This window comes from Salvia hispanica, chromosome 4, assembly GCF_023119035.1.
Source record: "Salvia hispanica cultivar TCC Black 2014 chromosome 4, UniMelb_Shisp_WGS_1.0, whole genome shotgun sequence".
In the NCBI taxonomy this organism is placed as follows: Eukaryota; Viridiplantae; Streptophyta; class Magnoliopsida; order Lamiales; family Lamiaceae; genus Salvia; species Salvia hispanica.
This window is the reverse complement of record NC_062968.1, coordinates 46,969,860-46,988,454: the sequence shown is the minus strand read 5'-3', so window position 1 is coordinate 46,988,454 and position 18,595 is coordinate 46,969,860. Positions and strand designations below refer to the sequence as shown.

At 35.7% G+C, this 18,595-nt stretch overlaps 2 protein-coding genes across 3 annotated transcripts; both read right to left on the bottom strand.

The window, feature by feature from the left end:
* Positions 1–99: 99 nt before the first annotated feature.
* LOC125218209 (protein GLUTELIN PRECURSOR ACCUMULATION 3) lies at positions 100–5,205 on the bottom strand. 2 transcript variants are annotated; one of them, XM_048119835.1, is made up of 16 exons: positions 5,036–5,205; positions 4,799–4,896; positions 4,138–4,276; positions 4,016–4,044; positions 3,832–3,928; positions 3,700–3,755; positions 3,504–3,611; positions 3,109–3,165; positions 2,525–2,625; positions 1,966–2,050; positions 1,546–1,698; positions 1,383–1,459; positions 933–1,094; positions 739–851; positions 520–613; positions 100–393 (listed from the first exon to the last, which is right to left on the bottom strand). In XM_048119835.1, the coding sequence occupies exons 1-16, from the start codon at positions 5,101–5,103 to the stop codon at positions 322–324; spliced, it is 1,509 nt and encodes a 502-aa protein (XP_047975792.1). In that variant the 5' UTR covers positions 5,104–5,205; the 3' UTR covers positions 100–321. The 2 variants fall into 2 exon arrangements, with proteins under 2 accessions (XP_047975792.1, XP_047975793.1); XM_048119836.1 differs by having other exon boundaries at positions 2,525–2,616.
* An 831-nt stretch (positions 5,206–6,036) lies between these two features.
* On the bottom strand, positions 6,037–12,777 carry LOC125222052 (pleiotropic drug resistance protein 2-like). The gene is made up of 20 exons (XM_048124456.1): positions 12,668–12,777; positions 11,994–12,463; positions 11,786–11,906; positions 11,456–11,544; positions 11,274–11,358; positions 10,902–11,192; positions 10,741–10,831; positions 9,756–10,656; positions 9,521–9,681; positions 9,296–9,399; positions 9,057–9,222; positions 8,869–8,973; positions 8,659–8,798; positions 8,234–8,566; positions 7,862–8,152; positions 7,686–7,769; positions 7,452–7,585; positions 7,147–7,374; positions 6,655–7,081; positions 6,037–6,573 (listed from the first exon to the last, which is right to left on the bottom strand). The coding sequence occupies exons 2-20, from the start codon at positions 12,398–12,400 to the stop codon at positions 6,301–6,303; spliced, it is 4,431 nt and encodes a 1,476-aa protein (XP_047980413.1). The 5' UTR covers positions 12,401–12,463; positions 12,668–12,777; the 3' UTR covers positions 6,037–6,300.
* Between the last annotated feature and the right edge of the window lie 5,818 nt (positions 12,778–18,595).

Genomic DNA, 18,595 nt, shown 5'->3' with positions numbered 1-18,595 from the left:
TTTTATGGGAAAGAGCGAGTATTGTAATTTTCTTCGATCAAATCCCCTCGAATCTTCAATTTTGGAGTATGTCAAACAATTTTCATTCTAAACTTGGTGTCACAATCAGAAGACAAGCGTTCAATCCAAAATTACCACCATAGTTTCAACAGATTTGATACAATTCACAACAGATGTAATCGAGAACAGCAAACATGAAAATGGAATAGAGCCAAACAGGCATTGGAAGCTTTGTAGTATAGATTTATAGGTAATCTTTCAGGCAAATCTTCTCTAGGAAAAAAAAAGATGGAACTGAATTTGCAAAAAGCTGTCAGTCTGTCAACTTATATTTGTAGAGGAGAGAAGTTCTTTGTACTCTGCTAATAGATTCGGGATGTCGTTCAAGCGCAGCTGAAATTAGAAAAAGAACGGGATGTTACAGACATGCTTTAAAGTTCATATGCAGGTAAACATGAACAAATGCATCAACTCTTGCTAACATGAAAGAAAGAATGATGTATAATTATACTATTGTACCTGAGAAGCAGTTTTGATGTGGTAGAAGCGAAATGATGCACCTTTTCCAGCGAAACCAAGTAGCACAAGCTCAAGATTAGATCCAGCCTTCTCTCTGCCAGAGAAAGGAACATGAATAACATTTACTACCAAAAAATTGATTTAGTACGAAATTCATTCCAAAACCACAGTTCACATGACAGTGAACAAAATAATAAAGGCAGAAGAGACAGATCTCACATATGATGGCGGGTAATCAAGCGTTGGTAATCATGGAGTAATGGGGTAATCTCCTTCAATGTTATGGATTCAGGACCAGATCTCATCCAGTGGTCTCGGAGTGCCTGCACAGCCTTTTACCAAGATAGAGTCAGGAAATAAGGCAAGCACTCTAGAATGCTAATGTCTGCTAAGACAAATGCAATGTTAGAAACCTGCATGTTACTGACAGCCTCTTTACCGCCAACTCTTAACGCCTGTTGGATAAGTTCTTTGTCTTCCATTTCATCGACAATGTGCATAGAGTTAGAAAGTAAACCTGTAATTTCTAATCGTTTCTGCAACTCTGCAATTGCATCTCCTTCTCTTTGGCTTTCCTGCGAAAAAACTTGGTTATATTAGTTCTCCTACACAATCATGAATATACTCAATAGGTTCTACCACTATACAGTTGGGTAAGCGATCTGTAGAATATCCTGAACGTTAATGCAGCATATATGACTCATTTAAAAATATTTGTACTGCCTCTCACGTTATTGATGCATTTAGCTAGAATGTATGTCAACTCGAACACGATAATCAACTTGGAATTCTTCAAAGAAGACATGCATGCTCACACGGCTCATCACAGTAAAAAGAGAGGAAAATCATCTTCATATTCACACCTTTTCTTCCATGGTTGTATCTCTTTCTGGAACAACATCAGAAGAAGATACTCCAGACCTCTTTGCAATAGGATCATCTGTAATGAGGAAAATCAATATAACACTATCAAAAGCTAATGATGTTAAATTACGAGAATTTCCATAAATGGAAATGAAGTAATACCTTCAGGTACAAGCCACCAGAGATCACCATAAGTTGATTTTCCATCAAAGCCGCCGAACAAAAGGTACCGAGAACCAACACAGTTCATCGAATGATATGCTCGAGCAGCTGGGGGTTCACTGCTAGTAGACAAGTGTTTCCATTGCACAGACACTAAATAACATGAAAGTAGTATGTTGTCAAAACTCAAACTCGTGGGAAAATGCAAAACATTCATGGAAGATCAATTGTGTGCCGACAATGAATAAACCAACTGATTTGTGGAATCTGAGACAAATGATTACATTACTGAGAGATAATATTGAGGCGAGGCTAACGGCATTACAAAATCAAAGTATGATCAATGCAAGAAATTGGAAAGATGGCCAAAAATATGATATTGCAATAACATCTGAAGTGAAATGGTGAATATAATCTCACCCCTGTCTAGAACAACACAGTCATTGTAATAAATATCATAACGGCTCAACCAACCACCGGTTCCATGCCCTCCAAATAACATAAGCTGCAACAGGGAAACATTATCCATTTATTTGCATAATATATGACAACAATGACAATACCAGTCAAACTAACCAAAGCATATTTGACTCAGAATGTAGCACATGCCATCTTCATAGAATCACATATAACAGTTAGTATTCTCCAACCGTATTTGGTTAAAATGATGAGTGAAGCTAAAAATAAATGAAATCTAGGAAAAACCATGACATGGGCATGTAGGTTATAAAGATTTTAAAACATTAATGTGCTTGCTCAAATATCCTTATTCTAAGGAGTGCAGAGTCAGGAAAGCTTTTAAATACTCCTACTAGAACTTGTTTCAGCAAGTTGAAGCAGAGATTTGCTATAGTGTAACCTATTGATCTAAGAGTTGAAGGCTTTATGGAACTCAGTTCCATTTCTTATAGTTAGTCTAATGAGCACACAAGCTACAGAGAATACAGAGTCTTTATAAAAGATGAGATTAGACAATTACATAAGGCCCTCCAGAAGCCATGGTGTGTCCACAACGGGGTGAAGGGGCTTGTCCTGGAAGCTTTAATTGGGTCCATCCAGGTGGTTCATTCTCTTCCTTTCCTTCCACAAAAAATATCCAACCATCAGGAAACCGATCAAGCGTACAAGAATAAGCATAATTAGCCAATGAGTTTGGATAGGAAAGCATAATTATAGTATGTATTTATGTATGTACCAAAGCTGAAAAGCTACAAGCTGATGATGATGCGATTAAAAATAATACTCCCCTCGTTCCACAAAATAGTGAACACTTTGCCATTTCGGGGTGTCGCCTAAAAGAGTGGAACTTCTTAACTTTCAATTTTTGGACACAATTCATTTACCATTCAGCCTCAATTAGAACACTTATTTACAAGAAACCACACACGGCCCACCATTATCTACACTAACATAAAAAGTAATAAAGTTGGATACTTTCTCTGCTCACAAACACACTACCTAACTTTTATTTTAAACTTGTACCACACTTGGGGTTGCACTATTTTGTGAGATGGAGGGAGTATGAGGAAACAATGCCACACTTGAACTCTTCTATCATTTTACCTTCTTTAATGAGTCCTTTTAAAGCCCATAGATCACCCATGATTGGACCCCCACCACCTGAAAAGATGAAGAAATACAAAAAAAAAACATATATTGGTATCCATGCTTATTAATGTTGCTTTTGCCAACTAGTTGATCAACAGGAAATTGGTTACTAAAATAGAACATTCAAGCTTGAACTGATGGAGAAAACAGAAGGGGTAGCACAAATATGTTCAATTCAATTACAGCAGTATCTACATTAAAAAGGAAGACTGAACTAGCACAACAAGCAGTATTTGATAGAAGAGACACCAGTATCTTATTTTTGGAGGGAATTCTTCTATAAAGTACTACTATTTTACTACAAAATTGGGAAGGAGCAAGTAGCCAAGTAGTAAGACAATCAAAATTACCTCTGCCACCATAGATGAGTAACCGCTTCTCAATCATTGTAACAGAATGGCCACATCTCGGTGGAGGTAATGTCCCTGAAATGGACAGCTCCATCCACTCAAGTGAAACTGTGCATGAAGAAACAGCGTATTAGAGCGCAATCATTCTAAATAGCTAAAAACAATTAAATATTCATCACATTAACATAAAAATTACTTGTGTCTAGGACATAGACATCTGAGAGCCACTTTTTGCCATCCCAGCCGCCAAACCTGTATAATAATAATATAGTCTGAATAACAAGGGCAGGAATCCAAATATCCAGCTACAAGAAGAATCACCCCTTACATTACAATTTTACTGTTTCCAACAGCCGAAGCAGCTGCAAAATCCCTAGATGAAGGCAAGTCGCCAAATGTGGTAAGTTCTGACCACTGCCAAATATCTGTGACCACAAGAATAAATTAAGAATCTTCATGCCGGGTTCCCAATGCCAGCTCGTTGTCCAAAGTGGTAGTGAAAAGAAGCTTACCAGTATCCAGAACCCAGAAATCACCTAACCTGTAAATCAAATTTACAAATGAGTAAAACCAATTTTAACAAGCTTCGTAATTGTGATACAGGGATGCTTCATAACTGTAATCTACTAGATACCTCTTCGCACCAGACCTCCCACCAAATATGAACATGTGACAATCTATTGAAATAGCAATATGAAAAGCACGTGGACTTGGGCCCACATTCCCATCAGAACCACTGCCCGTGCACTCTGGTTGAAACCACAAATCGTTGTCTGTAACAGCGCAAATACATATCTTAAGACAAGATAATGTCTGTTATAAACCACACAAGATTTTGGATATAATTGCATTATTAAAAGATGCATGCTTCACTTAAATGCTTTCGAAATATTAACTTTGAGATAATCAAACCTATTGAAGGATAACGAAGAATAAGATGCTCCTAGTACTTCAAGAAACATGTTTGTGTTCTTTTGTCCTGAATGTTAATTTGAGCTATCTGTGCTCAACAGTTCAATATAAAAGGCTCATCTATGTATATGTCAAATACAGAAATTGTCTTCTCCATATGAATTATCAACAACAGTCTTTGTTCAACATACTCAATATTCCAAAACCCGTACTGTCTGAAATTTGTATCACCCTCAATCTATAACAGCATAAAAAGCTTCTCAACTTTAAAATTCCACTAGAAATTGTTCTAATTAACCACCACGATCACTTATATCTGATCATATAGCGAAATAGTTGGAAGTAGAGAAAATTGGAGGAAAAGAAAATGTAGATTAAAATACCAATGTCATAAACAGTGACGTCATTTAGGAATTTCTTGTCTACTAGGCCGCCGAAAAATATAACCTTCGAATTCCCGATGTTCACAGCTGTGTGGCCACTGCAATTCCAAGAGATAACACAAATAAGTAGTAGGATTAATTAAATTTAAATAGAACAAGATTCAATCTTCATTTGGTCAGGTAATAACTGATTTTCGCGGAGACAGAAGTCAGAAAGAGAGAGAGATGTGTATTTACCTTCGAGGTTGGGGAAGTGGCCCAGTAAAATCAGAATCAGAAGCTCGAACCCAACAATGAGTCTTCATCTAACTCTCTCTTTCTCTGTCTCTCCGTAGGAGTAACTGGAAATGCCTCCACGATGGTTTCGGATATGGGTTATGACTTATCACCCGTTTCTTGTGGACCTAACGCTCACCGTCATCTGATTCCGACGTTATAAACTTTGAGAAAATTTTATGAGTAAAAAATTACTCTCTCTTCTTTCCAGTAAAGGTGTTTCCTCTCACTTAAACAAAAATTATCTTAAGTGAGTTAAATAAGGAAAGAATAAAGTAGGAACGAGAAAAAGCTAGAATATTAAAGAGTGAATAATGTAAGTCAGAAGAAATATATCGACTTTCACTAAAATTAAGCATTTCAAGATAGTAAAATGGCTCTACTACTGTGGAACAGAGGAAATAAAATATTTAATTATAAAAAATTATAAAAACATATTATAATTTATACACCCGACGTATCAAACTCTAAACAATATACAAACTCCAAACTATAATTTAGACAGTTAGAAAATGTCAACAGATATAAAATAAAAGTAACAAAAAATATAAATACAGTGTCAACGGTTGATGCTGTGTTGACAATGTATTAACGTTAAAATCTTAAAATTTTACAATGTGTTAACATTATATCGAGAAGTTTGGAATTTGTACAAGTTCATTTTTTTTTATCAATATATATAAGTTTATTGATGGTATATAAAAAATTATTACGTCTCCCCCTCATTATCTCTCTTATTTTCTTTCATTACTTTTTCAGCCTCAATAATTTTATTAATTCTTTTAAATAAAAAATTGTTATTAATTTATTTAGAAGTTGGGTTAGTTGAAGTATATAGAGAAATAAATTACTTTTATTTATATTTCTGGTTTTCTCCGTCATTAATAAATTAGTACTTACATACACTATTTTGTTTATTAAATGACAGCTATGTCCGAGATCTTAATCGTTGCCATTGTAACTGAAGATCCATGAAGACAGCATTATTTATTTATATGCCTTTGGTAATAAGGCAATGATATCCATACACGAATTCGTTCGTATAAGATACACTATTCCAATAACAAATCAAGAATATGGGCATTGAGCTATACTACAACCCAGCAAAATGGCGTAAAAACAAAACAAACATAAAAAAGTGTAAGAGAAATCTGGCAAACAAACTGTGGAAAAATGTGTTTCTTCACACTTGTAGATGCTTGTGTGCAGCAAATCAGTGAATCCCTTCACCTTCTTTGGAAGTTGAAGAACTTAATGCCGTAGGCGAAAACGAGACAGAAGAGGACCGCCCATGCAACATGTGCACCAGCAACTGCACCTAGGAAGTCATACTTGAATCCTAGGTATTCTTCTAGATACAATTTCAATGGAACCAGCTCATCAACCCCGGGCACCACCATTCCATCGCTCTTGTCCCCCACCTGAGACGTGATCAGCCCGTATATTGTCCATGCCACCGGAGATGCCCAGTAATACCATCTCCACCATATCGGAATTTGCTGAAAGACAGATTGATAGATATCAGCAAACGCTCATGTGTTTTTGTTATCTAATACTACTATATACTATATGATCCTCACCGTTCTTGGGATGAGGAAACCGGAGAAGAGATTCCAGAAGCTGAGGAAGAAGGACATAACAATGGCAGCAATCATGTAGTTGGGGGTGAGGGCAACAAGCATCATCCCATACGAGGTGAAGTAGATGAAGCACATGAACACAAAGAAATAGAACCAAAAGAACTTGTCCACGCGCCAGTGGAATCCAATCATCGAGTAGAGGATCAGGCTGTATACCAGCGTCTGGATGCACACATAGATTGTCTCGATTGCCACCTGCGCAAATGCATAAGGCAATGCAGAGTACATCCCTGCAGCCTTCTCCCTGTAGAACACCGTCCTCTCCACTGCCACCACTGACTGGACAGCAGACGTATTCGTGCCACCCAGAAACATGACTGCCGAATACATGGCCCCCAGCAGGTTCATCAGGTCTTGCTGCTTCGACCTATCACCAAACTCCTATCAAAACACATGTGACATAACAAACATATCTATCTTATCAACACTCACATTTGATTCCCTTTGTTCCAGAATATGACCCCGAATATGACACCGATGATTGCTGTCATGAAGAATCTGATGGCATTATACTGAGGGTTCCTCCAATAAGACAGGTGCTGCTTCCAGAAGCAAGCTCTGCACTGGCTAAAGAAAGACTGAGCGTATTTGGTTGGGAAATGCAGGTCTTCTGATCCCGGGGCTGGAGTGCTGAGTTCTTTGATTAGCTCTTGATTCCTCCTGTGAAGATGGAGACACAAGATCGCGTTACAAAAAGGGATTAAACGAGCGAGAAACCAACAATCTTATAGTTTTACCGGTAGAGTTCAGATTTCGCATAGATATCAGCAAAGTCCACGTTGAGTTGAGCTTCCATGGAAGGAGTGCTAATATCCAACATCCAAGTAGCTGGATTATAGCCCTCTTTGATCTCAGGCACCCCAGGCACAGACTATAGTAGAATAATAATAGCATGCTTAGTTCATATAAAGTAGTATGTTTTTTATATGTTGATGATTGGTAATCTCTGCATTTGGAGCAGAAATACTTACTTGAAAGTATTCCACCAACAAGCGAGAGTGATGCCCAAGAGGCCCTCCATAAATCACCTGCCCTCCTCTTTTCATCAACAACAGCTACACGACGACACAGGCAGGTTGAGAAACTCTAGAAAAAGTCGAAAAGGGAAAAGAAGTAAAATACTTATGGTGTTTTGCTTAGTTTTTACCTCATCAAAGGCTTCAAAGATGTCTATGCTTGGCTGATGGATGGTGCAGACCACAGTCCGTCCAGTATCCACCGTGTTGCGCACAGTCCGCATCACAATAGCAGCAGCTCGTGCATCGAGGCCCGATGTAGGCTCATCCATGAAGATTATAGATGGATTGGCAACCAACTCCACTGCTATCGTCAGTCTCTTTCTCTGCTCAGTCGACAGACCGTCCACTCCGGGAAGGCCAACCAAGGCATTCCTCAGAGAATTCAGTTCTATCAAATCCATTACTTCCTCAACAAACATCTAGAACAAAACAAAACAAAACAAATCACAGAAAGGCTCATTCAAAGCCACACACTTAAGGGACTGATTGACTTTGCAAACCTTGCGCGTTTGCTCATCTACGTCTGGAGAGAGACGGAGCCAGGCAGAGTACACTACAGATTCATAGACTGTGACATGTGGAGAATGGATGTCAGTCTGCTCACAGTAGCCGCTGACACGTGCAAAAGTTGATTGATTTTTTGGATAGCCGGAGATACTGATGGCTCCTTCAATGTATCCACCTGTTTTCCTTCCAGCCAACACATCCATCAACGTGGTCTTGCCCGCCCCACTGACACCAACTAATGCAGTGAGCACGCCTGGCCTGAATGCCCCACTAACGCCTCTCAGCAGTTGCAGACGCATTTCTTCAATCCCGGTCTTCTTCATTCCCTAAATAAACACACAATAGTTGTAATTAGGAGCCTTGATCAACCAGTGATACATCTTGCATTTTTGGATCATATCAAAAGAAAAGGGCTTACAGCAGGCATATCAACGCAGTAGTTCACGTGATTGAATGCTAGTGACAACGGGGTGAAAGGGAGAACCATTCCTTTTCTGGATCCATCCACGTGATTGAATGCTAGTAGTTCAGATAGATTTCTTGCAGTCATCTCTTTTCCTGCAGTAATGTTTCTCATAATTAAAAGGGAGAAAACTCAAAACTTGGGAGTTTTGTTGTGATATCAGACCTTCAACAACCGGAGGCGCAGAAGTTGAGCTTCCATCAGAGGCAAGACCCTTCTTCTTCTTATTGGCATTCACATCTGGGATAAGAGATTTCGAATCTCCAAAGGCTGCAAAAAGTTTTGAGCCGATTCGTCACAACATGCCAAGATATTGTTGAGTAAAAAAAAAACACAACAGAAGACATGCTTACGGTTAAGGTATGTCAGCGCCACAATGAAACAAATGTTGAAGAGAATGGAGAAGGCGAAAAGAGCAATGACACAAACCCAGAACATGTAATCCTCAACAAACATGCCCCTCATCTTAAGAAGAACTTTGCCAACTGTTGGTTCATTAAACCTCGGATCCGTGTTTGGCTAAGACGAAACGAGATAGCAATATATCAATACAAGTAGAATTCAAGTTGTAGAAAATATACAGAGAACTTACTGTGCTCCATCTTTTATCCAGGAACTCATTGATTGCTACAGCATTCTGACCGTACATCATAGGAGAAACGTAATAGCCCCAGATCATCCACGGCTCAATGTCGTCTGAGAAGTAGGATATAAATTAAAATGTCAAATCTACAATAGCATATATGATGCAAAGACATTTGGAGAATATAGTTTAGATAATTTTAACAAATAGAAGAACTTAAACATAAACTCTAACCTTTTGCAATGATGAAACCACCAAGAACAAATACCAGTAGCAAAGTGAAGGTGCCCAAAGTGTTTGCCACAACCTGTGTTCTTCCAAGTGCAGCGATGAATCTGAACAGCGATAAGGCCATCTGATGCAGAGCGAGAAATGCCAGAAACTGGCGGAAGAACCTAAAATGTATCATGTAAAAACTTAATTCCTTATTGTGTGTGTGAAGGAAAAGAGAATCACAAGGAAAACACACCTATCAGCTCCAGGAGCAAATCCAATAGTGTAATAGGTGAGAATAATCCATATCAAGGATTCCATAACAGAAAGAGGGATTCTAAGAAGCCAGATTGGTAAAGAAAAAGCCCAAGCAGGGTAGAATAGAGCATCCCTTTGCTTGAAGAACACAGGTAGTCGAAGAACTGTAAGAGCAAGCTCAGCTGTGCCATTAAACATGACATTGATGAGACTGAAAAACAGTGCTCCATAAAACTTTCCACCATCAGCTAGCTGGCCAGACTTCATCTCCGTTCTAAAGAACACTGTGAAGGTAATTATTGACATCACGGTTATCTGAAACGTCTTAAACGCATACAAGAAAACATTCCGCTTTATCAGAAGCCACTCTCTGGACAAGCTGGCCTTGAAGAGCTCCATATTGGATATGCCGTATTTCTCAGTGACCAATGCAGCAGGATGGACCTTCGTTTTATCATAAGGGACTGCAAGCTCGTCAAAAATCTTCTGCCCAATGTGGAAAGTGCTGAAGCGTTCCACAAACTCACCCACAGACACATATTGGTAAGGTTCGTCTTTCTTGCACCAGTATTGCTCTTGATCTTTTGCTGAAGTGACTTCCTGTAGAAAGTCAGCCACCCCCTTTCTGTCCGGGCACTTGAATCCAACGCTCTCAAAGAACTCGAGGATATTCTCACGAGGGCCTTGATAGATAACCTGCCCTTCTGAAAGAAGAATAATGTCATCAAAGAGCTCAAATGTCTCTGGTGCAGGCTGGAGGAGGGATATTATCATTGTCACATCCATCACATGAACCATCTGTCTCATGTACTTGACAATTTGAAACGTCGTTGAGCTGTCAAGACCTGTTGAGATCTCGTCCATGTAGAAAACTTTAGCTGGTCCGACCAAAAATTCACCTACATCAACCAAAACAACACACAACTCAATGCAGTTGCAGAGGGAAATCTACAGCTCAGAACAAGGTGAAAACCGATGTTTACCAGTTGTGAGCCGCTTCTTCTGCCCACCGGATATCCCCCTTCTCATCTCATCTCCCACCAATATATCAGCACATATATCTAATCCAAGAATCTGCAATCATGAAAATATTCCTTAAACTTAATGCCTTTTTGGCCTAGTTAAAACATAACAAGAAGCAAACCTTGATAACATAGTCTGTTACTAGACTGGATTCTTGGCCAGCTACTGCAGTGGCTTTCATGAACGCATCTATCTCAGGGTCGGGCTTGATTCCCGCATGCTTTTCTCGCCTGGAAAGCTCTACAAGGAGGTCGTATCTGGTGCCAACTCCCAAGCAACGCCCTGAGAAGTCTAATGTCTCCCTGACAGTCATCTCCCCGTGGTGAAGATCATGCTGGCTGATATATGAGCAAGTCCTCTGAGGAACAAACTCTGACAGCTCGTGACCACAGTAAGTGATTCTTCCACTCACCTATCATGGAAAGGCAAAGAGATCGGTGACTTTGGAGACGAATAAAATGGCAATGCAATAACTAGAGGAGCGATCGCATACCCTGAGATCTTTCTCTAGCTTCCCTGCAAGAGCCTTGAGCAATATAGTCTTCCCAGCGCCCGGAGGTCCGAGAAGTAGTGTCATTCTAATACAATGCAACAAGAAACATGTATAGCATCATTTGATTTAATCAATTAATGTCTCTTTCTGACATGACATCTATGAGTTTTTAGTAAACCAACCTTGAAGGTTTCACAATTCCGCTAACATCATGTAGTATTTTGATAGACTTTTTCTTTGAAGGAAAAATCTTGATTTTTTCTAAAATTCCCTGCGGATAACAAAATCTCTGAGAATAAGAAACAGATTTTTATGTACTATCTATAGTTGCAGCAGCAAAGAGCATTTTCTTCTAGCAGCAAGCAAATAAAGAGTACGTACTACTGAAAATGAAGCAGCAGAAGCTAAAGCTCTTATATTAGAAAACTTCAAAATTCAAATCAATTTATCGACTATATCTGTCTATATTTAAAGGCAGATACTAGAAAACAGTAAAAATGAAATCCAATTACCTCCACCGTATTGAGTGTAGCGTTCCACAGAGTTGGAAGCGCCCTTGATCCGACATACGCGTCTCCATCAACAGACAAATGCTCATAACGAACTTCAACTTTTGGAACCTCAATTCCAACCCTACAGAAACAAGAATCAAAGTTTCATATCTGAGTGAAAGATGAGAGAGAGAGAGAGAGAGAGAGAGAGAGAGAAGTGTTGCCTCACCGATCAGTCCTCTCTCTCACCCTCATTAGAAATTTCTCATTATCATCATCAACCGTTTTAAGTATACTATCCATGAGGTGCTTCTTTTCTTGAATCCCCATATTGGCAAAATCAACCTCTTCCCTCACAATCTTCCCATCTTCCATAACTTGCTTCAGAATCCCCTTCCTCGTCCGATCATAGGTCGGCAGCCTCTCAATGGCCGCCCACATAAGCTCATCTTGATCATCATACTCTCTCCCACTTCTATGGAAAACATCCTGCCCTGGTGCAGTGAAAACCTCCCTCACACTAGCCGAAGCCCAGCTCCTCGTGCTCACAGAGGCGAAGCTGATCCGCCTGCTGGTGGATCCACGGCTCAGGGACCTCGCCGCTGCCTTCTCCTCAGCACCATGCGGCGACGCCATCTTCCTCTTACTAAATCTCGCCCCTTCTTTTTACTCAATTTAATCTGATTTCATAGATGACAACTGCAGAGAGTTCAGCACTAAGTTAAGATGATAAAATCACAGTATACAGCAAAAATCCCTGCTTTTTTCATTTTTCTACAGTATCCCATATATATCCTCGAGATTTTAGCGAAGCCAACTTGGAATAACAATTACTCCGATAATCATCAAACATAAACAGCCAAGTTTTGTTTAATAAACAACATAAAGATTAGCAAACATTACCATTGAAGAAGAAAGCAGGAGATTATACTGTTTAATACAACTCACATGTAAAAAAAAATAATCTTTACTTGAATTCGGAGAAAAGAATCCAATAATCAAACAATCATCAAAATTGGAATGGACCCTCTATCTCCATATGCAATTTACATATGGTACAGATCATCACGAATACGTTAAAAAAACTTACAGAGAGAGTAATAACAAGTTGTCTATTTTCACTTTAGTTTTACACTTGATTTTTTTGGTGCCAGTGTGGCAGTGTGTACACTGATGAGTGAGGATAGAAAAATTGTTGAAACAGAAGCAGCAGCAGTTTGATTTATCTTTTTTTGTTTTCTTATTCTTGATATTTTGTGGGACAAGACAGCGCAGGCTTAAATGAACCATTCCAATAGACTCTACAGGCTACAAATTCCTCTACGCTCCTCACTCTCTAATCAACGATAATTATGATATGAAATCATAGATAAAGAAGCTTCCATCAGTTAATTTGTCATCAAAAGATCAAGACTGCGGATTGAATTAGAACTGAATTTGGTTTCCATTTTCCAATGCTATTTCGCAATTTTAATCAATGGATGGTTTTCTTAGACTTTTGTAAGGAATAGAATTAAAGAATTAGAAAGAGTACTAACAAGCATATGAATTGTCAAAGGTTAGTGAAGTGTTATTATCCCTGAAATTTTGATTCAATCCTAAGTTCCTAACCAATTTGGCAATTTATATGTTAATAATGCTTTTATTATTTAATGTAACCATCAATATAAACTTCCACTTACTAATGCGGCGGATAAATGAGCGTAGGTCCCAATACTCTAGTATTTTAGTGCATTCGTCCACACTAATTCTGTCTCAGAAATACAGTAGAATAAAATTAAAATGAAAAAAAAGAGAAAAAGAGAAAAAAAAAAAAAAAAACCTTTTCAGTATGTAATGCATTGATAATAAATTTTGTTTAAATACATTTAATTATCTGGCCACTGAATTTAGTATTTGTAAATTAAACTTGACTTATACCGTTACAATACATATGATATAATTGTAAATATATATACAGCATTGCAATGGACTAATTTTAGTTATAGCTTGACTTATTTACAATTACGTAGCAGGTAAATTATGATTGCTATGCATGGCATGACTACCACGTTGATTATTTTAATTCATTTTCGGTCGTAGAAACCTCACACCCATTTTGATTATTTATTGGTTGTACTTTAATGGTTAATTTCCATTAATCTATATGATCAATCACCATATTTTTACACAACCTTTTTCACCAGTACTATAAAATGAGTACGTTTTAGTTACACTTTTTTTTTTTTTTTTTTTGTAATTACAGCATTCCTATTTTTCATTTTTGTATTTTAAGTATAAAACTACAAGGTAGATTTATCACCTTTGACAAACATCACGTGCCCTATAAATTTCCAAAAATATCAACCGATTAGAATATTCTTCGATAGCATCCAAATGCTGGTTGCAAATTACAGCCAATATTAGTTGTAATTAAAATACTCCATTATATAGTGGACTACACACCTTATAAGTCATTTTTAATAAATTTCAATGGGTCCGTATGTATTAAATGCCAATTTATATTATATATTTCACTTTTTCACGGGTGCACCTGCAGCTTCGAAAATAACATTTCTAATAAATGCAAACCATATCTTTTAATAGATGTGGCTTTGTTTGGTGTTCTTTATATCAATCTTTTTTTGCATATAAACCTCAGTATAGTTCATTGCGGAAAAAAATTGGAATATTTTCTTATGTTTAATAATTTAAAAGTTTAAACTCATGTTTAAGCTCCCTAAAACACATACAATTAAAGTACCCAATGTTTGGTCCATGCCATATATGCGTTGTTTATTTTTCTGAAGTTTTTGGTGTTAGGTCATAGTATATGACTATACCAGATTAACAAAGAGAAAAAGGATTCTAAACTATATTGTAGTACTCCATTAAATGGTAGTCTTCCAAGTTCTCCTTTTTTCTAGGCCTATATATGCATGGACTTCGGAAGGAAAAAATACACATCGCAATCACGCAATGCATTCTCTCTTTCAAAACTCGTCTCTCGTCTTTTATGCATCACTTAGCATTTTTAGAAATTATTCGATTCTCAAAACTCCGCCAAGTTCTCAGGTGCCTAGTGAGTCTGAGGTGTTCTTAAAGATAATATGTCAATCTCAAATCTTTATTCAGGTGCCTAGTAAGTTTGAGGTATTCCTATAAGTTAGAAGGAAGTCATTTTATTTTTGAAGATAATATGTTAATGTCAAAATCACTTTCATCTTTTCTTGACTATAAGTTAGGAGTTACATGTCTTTAGAGGTTAAACAACGATCCAACAAATTATTTTATCTTTTCTTACACATACACAATGGTAGTAAAACTAAAATGGTTGATCTAGTGTGATATTAAATCTGGTGACCCAACATAAACTATATGAGTGGGCCGAACTTCAGATCATAAACTAGAGATGGATCATGGGAGGCCATTGCTCTCCAAATCAGCAATAAAACCCAAAACACATACTACTACTTATGAAACAAAATGTAATTTTATTACATACTTGTGTAAAGAACCATCAAACTAATTCGGGATGTATTAGAATCGTCTCACCTTCTTATTATAAAACACAGCACAAATTATAACTCTTGGATCCTTAGATTAGATTGTTGTGATAAGTTACATTATTAGACTAAGATATTACATTATTAGTTAACCTTGTGATCTTACCGTTAGATTATTGTCACATGTCATCTAATAATATAGATTAATAGTCTAATAATAGTTAGATTAATGTCACATGTCATCTAATAATATAGATTAATAGTCTAATAATGTAAAACAACTAATAATGCTACATTATTGTATTAAAATGGTATATTATTAGCTAATTTACATTATTAGACTATCAATCTCCATTATTAGAAGACACGTGACTTAATCTAATCGTTAGATCACAAGATTCAAGAGACTAACAAGTGTTTTGTTTTTAAACAATATTTACCATATGAACATAAATACATCCCTAGTTCTATATTTATAATCTATTATAAGTCAACGTGATGTGTGCCATATATATATATATATATAGGATTGTGATGAATTGAGATTTTTTGGGGTAATTAAGAAATGAGATGCAATATCAGCCACCCATTTTTTATTAAATGAGTGGTCCAGATTTTGCCACATGGAAAATATTTTTAGATTAATTAATTATGAAATGGCAGAATGGTAATATCATGGTACATTTAATTCAATAAATATTTTTTTTAATATTTCATTTTAATTTTTTTTATATATTTTTTTAAAAAAAATTTAATTTTTTTTATTTTTAAATTTATTTTTTAATTTTTAATTTTTAATTTTTTTTTTTAATTTTTCAACTACATATACAATTCATGTCAATTACACACTGATAATGTCAACTACATATACAATTCATGTCAACTACACATATAATGTCAACTACATACATAATGCATGTCAACTACACACATATAATGTCAACTATGTGTACAATCTATGTCACTACATATACAATTCATGTCAACTACACAATCTAATGTCAACTACATGTACAATTCATGTCAAAAAGTATTTATTGAATAAAATTGTTGACATTTGATGTGTAGTTGACATGAATTGTACATGTAGTTGACAAAAAATAAATTAATTTTTTTTAAAAAAAAAAATTAAAAAAAATTTAAAAAAAATAAAAAAATTTTAAAAAAATAATAAAAAATAATAAAAAAAAATATTTATTGAATAAAGTGGTTGACATTTGATGTGCAGGCTATTGACGATAATACCCCCTAGTTGAATATATATATAGGGTCTTGTTAGGTTGAGATATATGAACCTAATTGAGAATTGAGATGCAAACTTAGCCACTCATCCAGAATATTTGTGAAATGTCAAAAGCATGTAGTTTATGTCAACACGGGGGAATAATTGTGATTTTATTAATTTTATTAATTTTTTTTAAAAAAATAATTTTTTTTAATTTTTTTTTTAAAAAATCATTTTTTTTAATTTTTTTTTAAAAAAATCATTTTTTTTGTCAACTACATATACAATTCATGTCAACTACACATCAAATGTCAACAACTTTATTCAATAAATACTATTTGACATGAATTGTACATGTACTTGACATTATATTGTGTAGTTAACATGAATTGTATATGTAGTTGACATGGATTGGACACATAGTTAACATTATACGTGTATAGTTGACATGAATTATGTGTGTGGTTGACATGGATTGTACACATAGTTGACATTATAAGTGTGTAGTTGACATGAATTGTATATGTAGTTGCAAAATAAAAAAATAAAAAAAAAATTTAAAAATTTTAAAAAAAATTAAAAAAAAGTTAAAAAAATAAAAAAAATAAAAAAATGTTAAAAATTTAATAAAATTTAATAAAATTTAAATACACTTAAAAAATTGAAATTTAAATACACTTAAAAAATTTAATAAAATTTAAATTTAAGTGGTGAGCGAACCACAATTCTGGAATTTGTATTTTATTCTCAGCTTTCAGTTTTTTTTAAGTGGTTTGAATTTCTTGGTTATCATTCAAAATTGGATGAGTTTGTTTGGATGAAGAATGTTGACTGATGTAAATGAAATAATCAACTTATAAGATGAAGTATGTTCAGAATCGACTGAAGTATGTCCAAATTGTTGTTTTGGTTGAAGGTGTTAAAGAAGTGATCTGAATTTATACGATTATAATATGTAGTCTGGTAAACCTTAGATGAAGTATTATGTATCTTTTTTTTTCACAGTTTTCTCAGTTTTATTTGGTTGATTAAAGTTATTGTTTTTTCATTCAAACATTGGTGAATTTGTTAGATGAAGTATTTTCGACTGAGGTGAATGAACCTATCTATTCATAGGATGAAGTATGTTAATAATCGGTTGAAGTGTGTTGGCTGAAGGTTGTAAAGATGATCTATAGGTGTACAATCATAAGATGAAGTCTTGACAACATTAGCTGAAGTTTTATGTATTAGAATGATGAATTCAGGTTAACATATGTTGAAGTATTTTTATTATGATCTATGTGTCATGTAACTTGATGCTTGGCGATGTATGTTACTGGTTGTGGATTTATTATGTGATGTTGTGGACTGAGTATTCAATGGATTGTTGCTTTGATCTCTTGTTTTGATCAATTGATGTCTTGCAAAGATTTGTTTATGTCTCGTGCTGATTATTTTGAACTTTATGTGCATAGAGAAAACAACAACCTCATTCCAAAAGGATATTGGTGCTGCAGATAGAGGAAAAGAAGATTCTGGAATTAATACTCTAGAGAAGTTTAATAAATTAGCTGAATCTATTACGCCGCTGAACGTACTGAAAGGTTTGAGCTCCAATATATCTTTTTTGTTTTTGACAGTACAAAATATGAAATTGTGCATTTTATTAGTTCATGTGTTTTGTATGTTAGAAATGATGAAGGCTGGTGGCTCGAAGACTGTATGTGGTGGAAACGACAAAGCTGGTCCGAACCAGGATAAAACTATTACAACACAAACAATAGGTGAGCCAGGCAACTGATTGTTTGATCCAGGTTTAGATCTAGTGATTTTATATAATGATGAATAAACTGTAACACAACCTGAACTATCTGGTGTATGAAATTTGTTACATTTCTTATCGAAAAATACTTTTGTTCGTCAGGTGTATTGATTTAGTTATTACATGAAGAAAGTTGGTTATGAGACGATGTTATTTCATACTTTGATCTACAACTAATGTATATACCTGAAATGGGCTTGTCTAATAGTGTTGAGATGTGAGGCTTAAGAAATGTTATGGTGTGAAGTGTTATGCGGTTTGGGAAAGAAGTGGTTTTACAGTAATGTATATTATCTGATACTTGTAGAAACTGTAGA

Bases quoted from the DNA above. Each gene is read 5' to 3' on its own strand.
- LOC125218209 (XM_048119835.1), bottom strand. From the start codon at position 5,103: ATGAAGACTCATTGTTGGGTTCGAGCTTCTGATTCTGATTTTACTGGG. The intron at 3,612-3,699 runs GTAATTTTTATG...CTTCATGCACAG, and splicing joins TGTCTATGTCCTAGACACAA to TTTCACTTGAGTGGATGGAG. The intron at 1,460-1,545 runs GTATTACTTCAT...TCCTCATTACAG, and splicing joins CTGGTGGCTTGTACCTGAAG to ATGATCCTATTGCAAAGAGG.
- LOC125222052 (XM_048124456.1), bottom strand. From the start codon at position 12,400: ATGGCGTCGCCGCATGGTGCTGAGGAGAAGGCAGCGGCGAGGTCCCTG. The intron at 10,657-10,740 runs GTAAACATCGGT...TGGTTGATGTAG, and splicing joins GAAGAAGCGGCTCACAACTG to GTGAATTTTTGGTCGGACCA. The intron at 7,375-7,451 runs GTAAAACTATAA...CCATCTTCACAG, and splicing joins GCGAAATCTGAACTCTACCG to GAGGAATCAAGAGCTAATCA.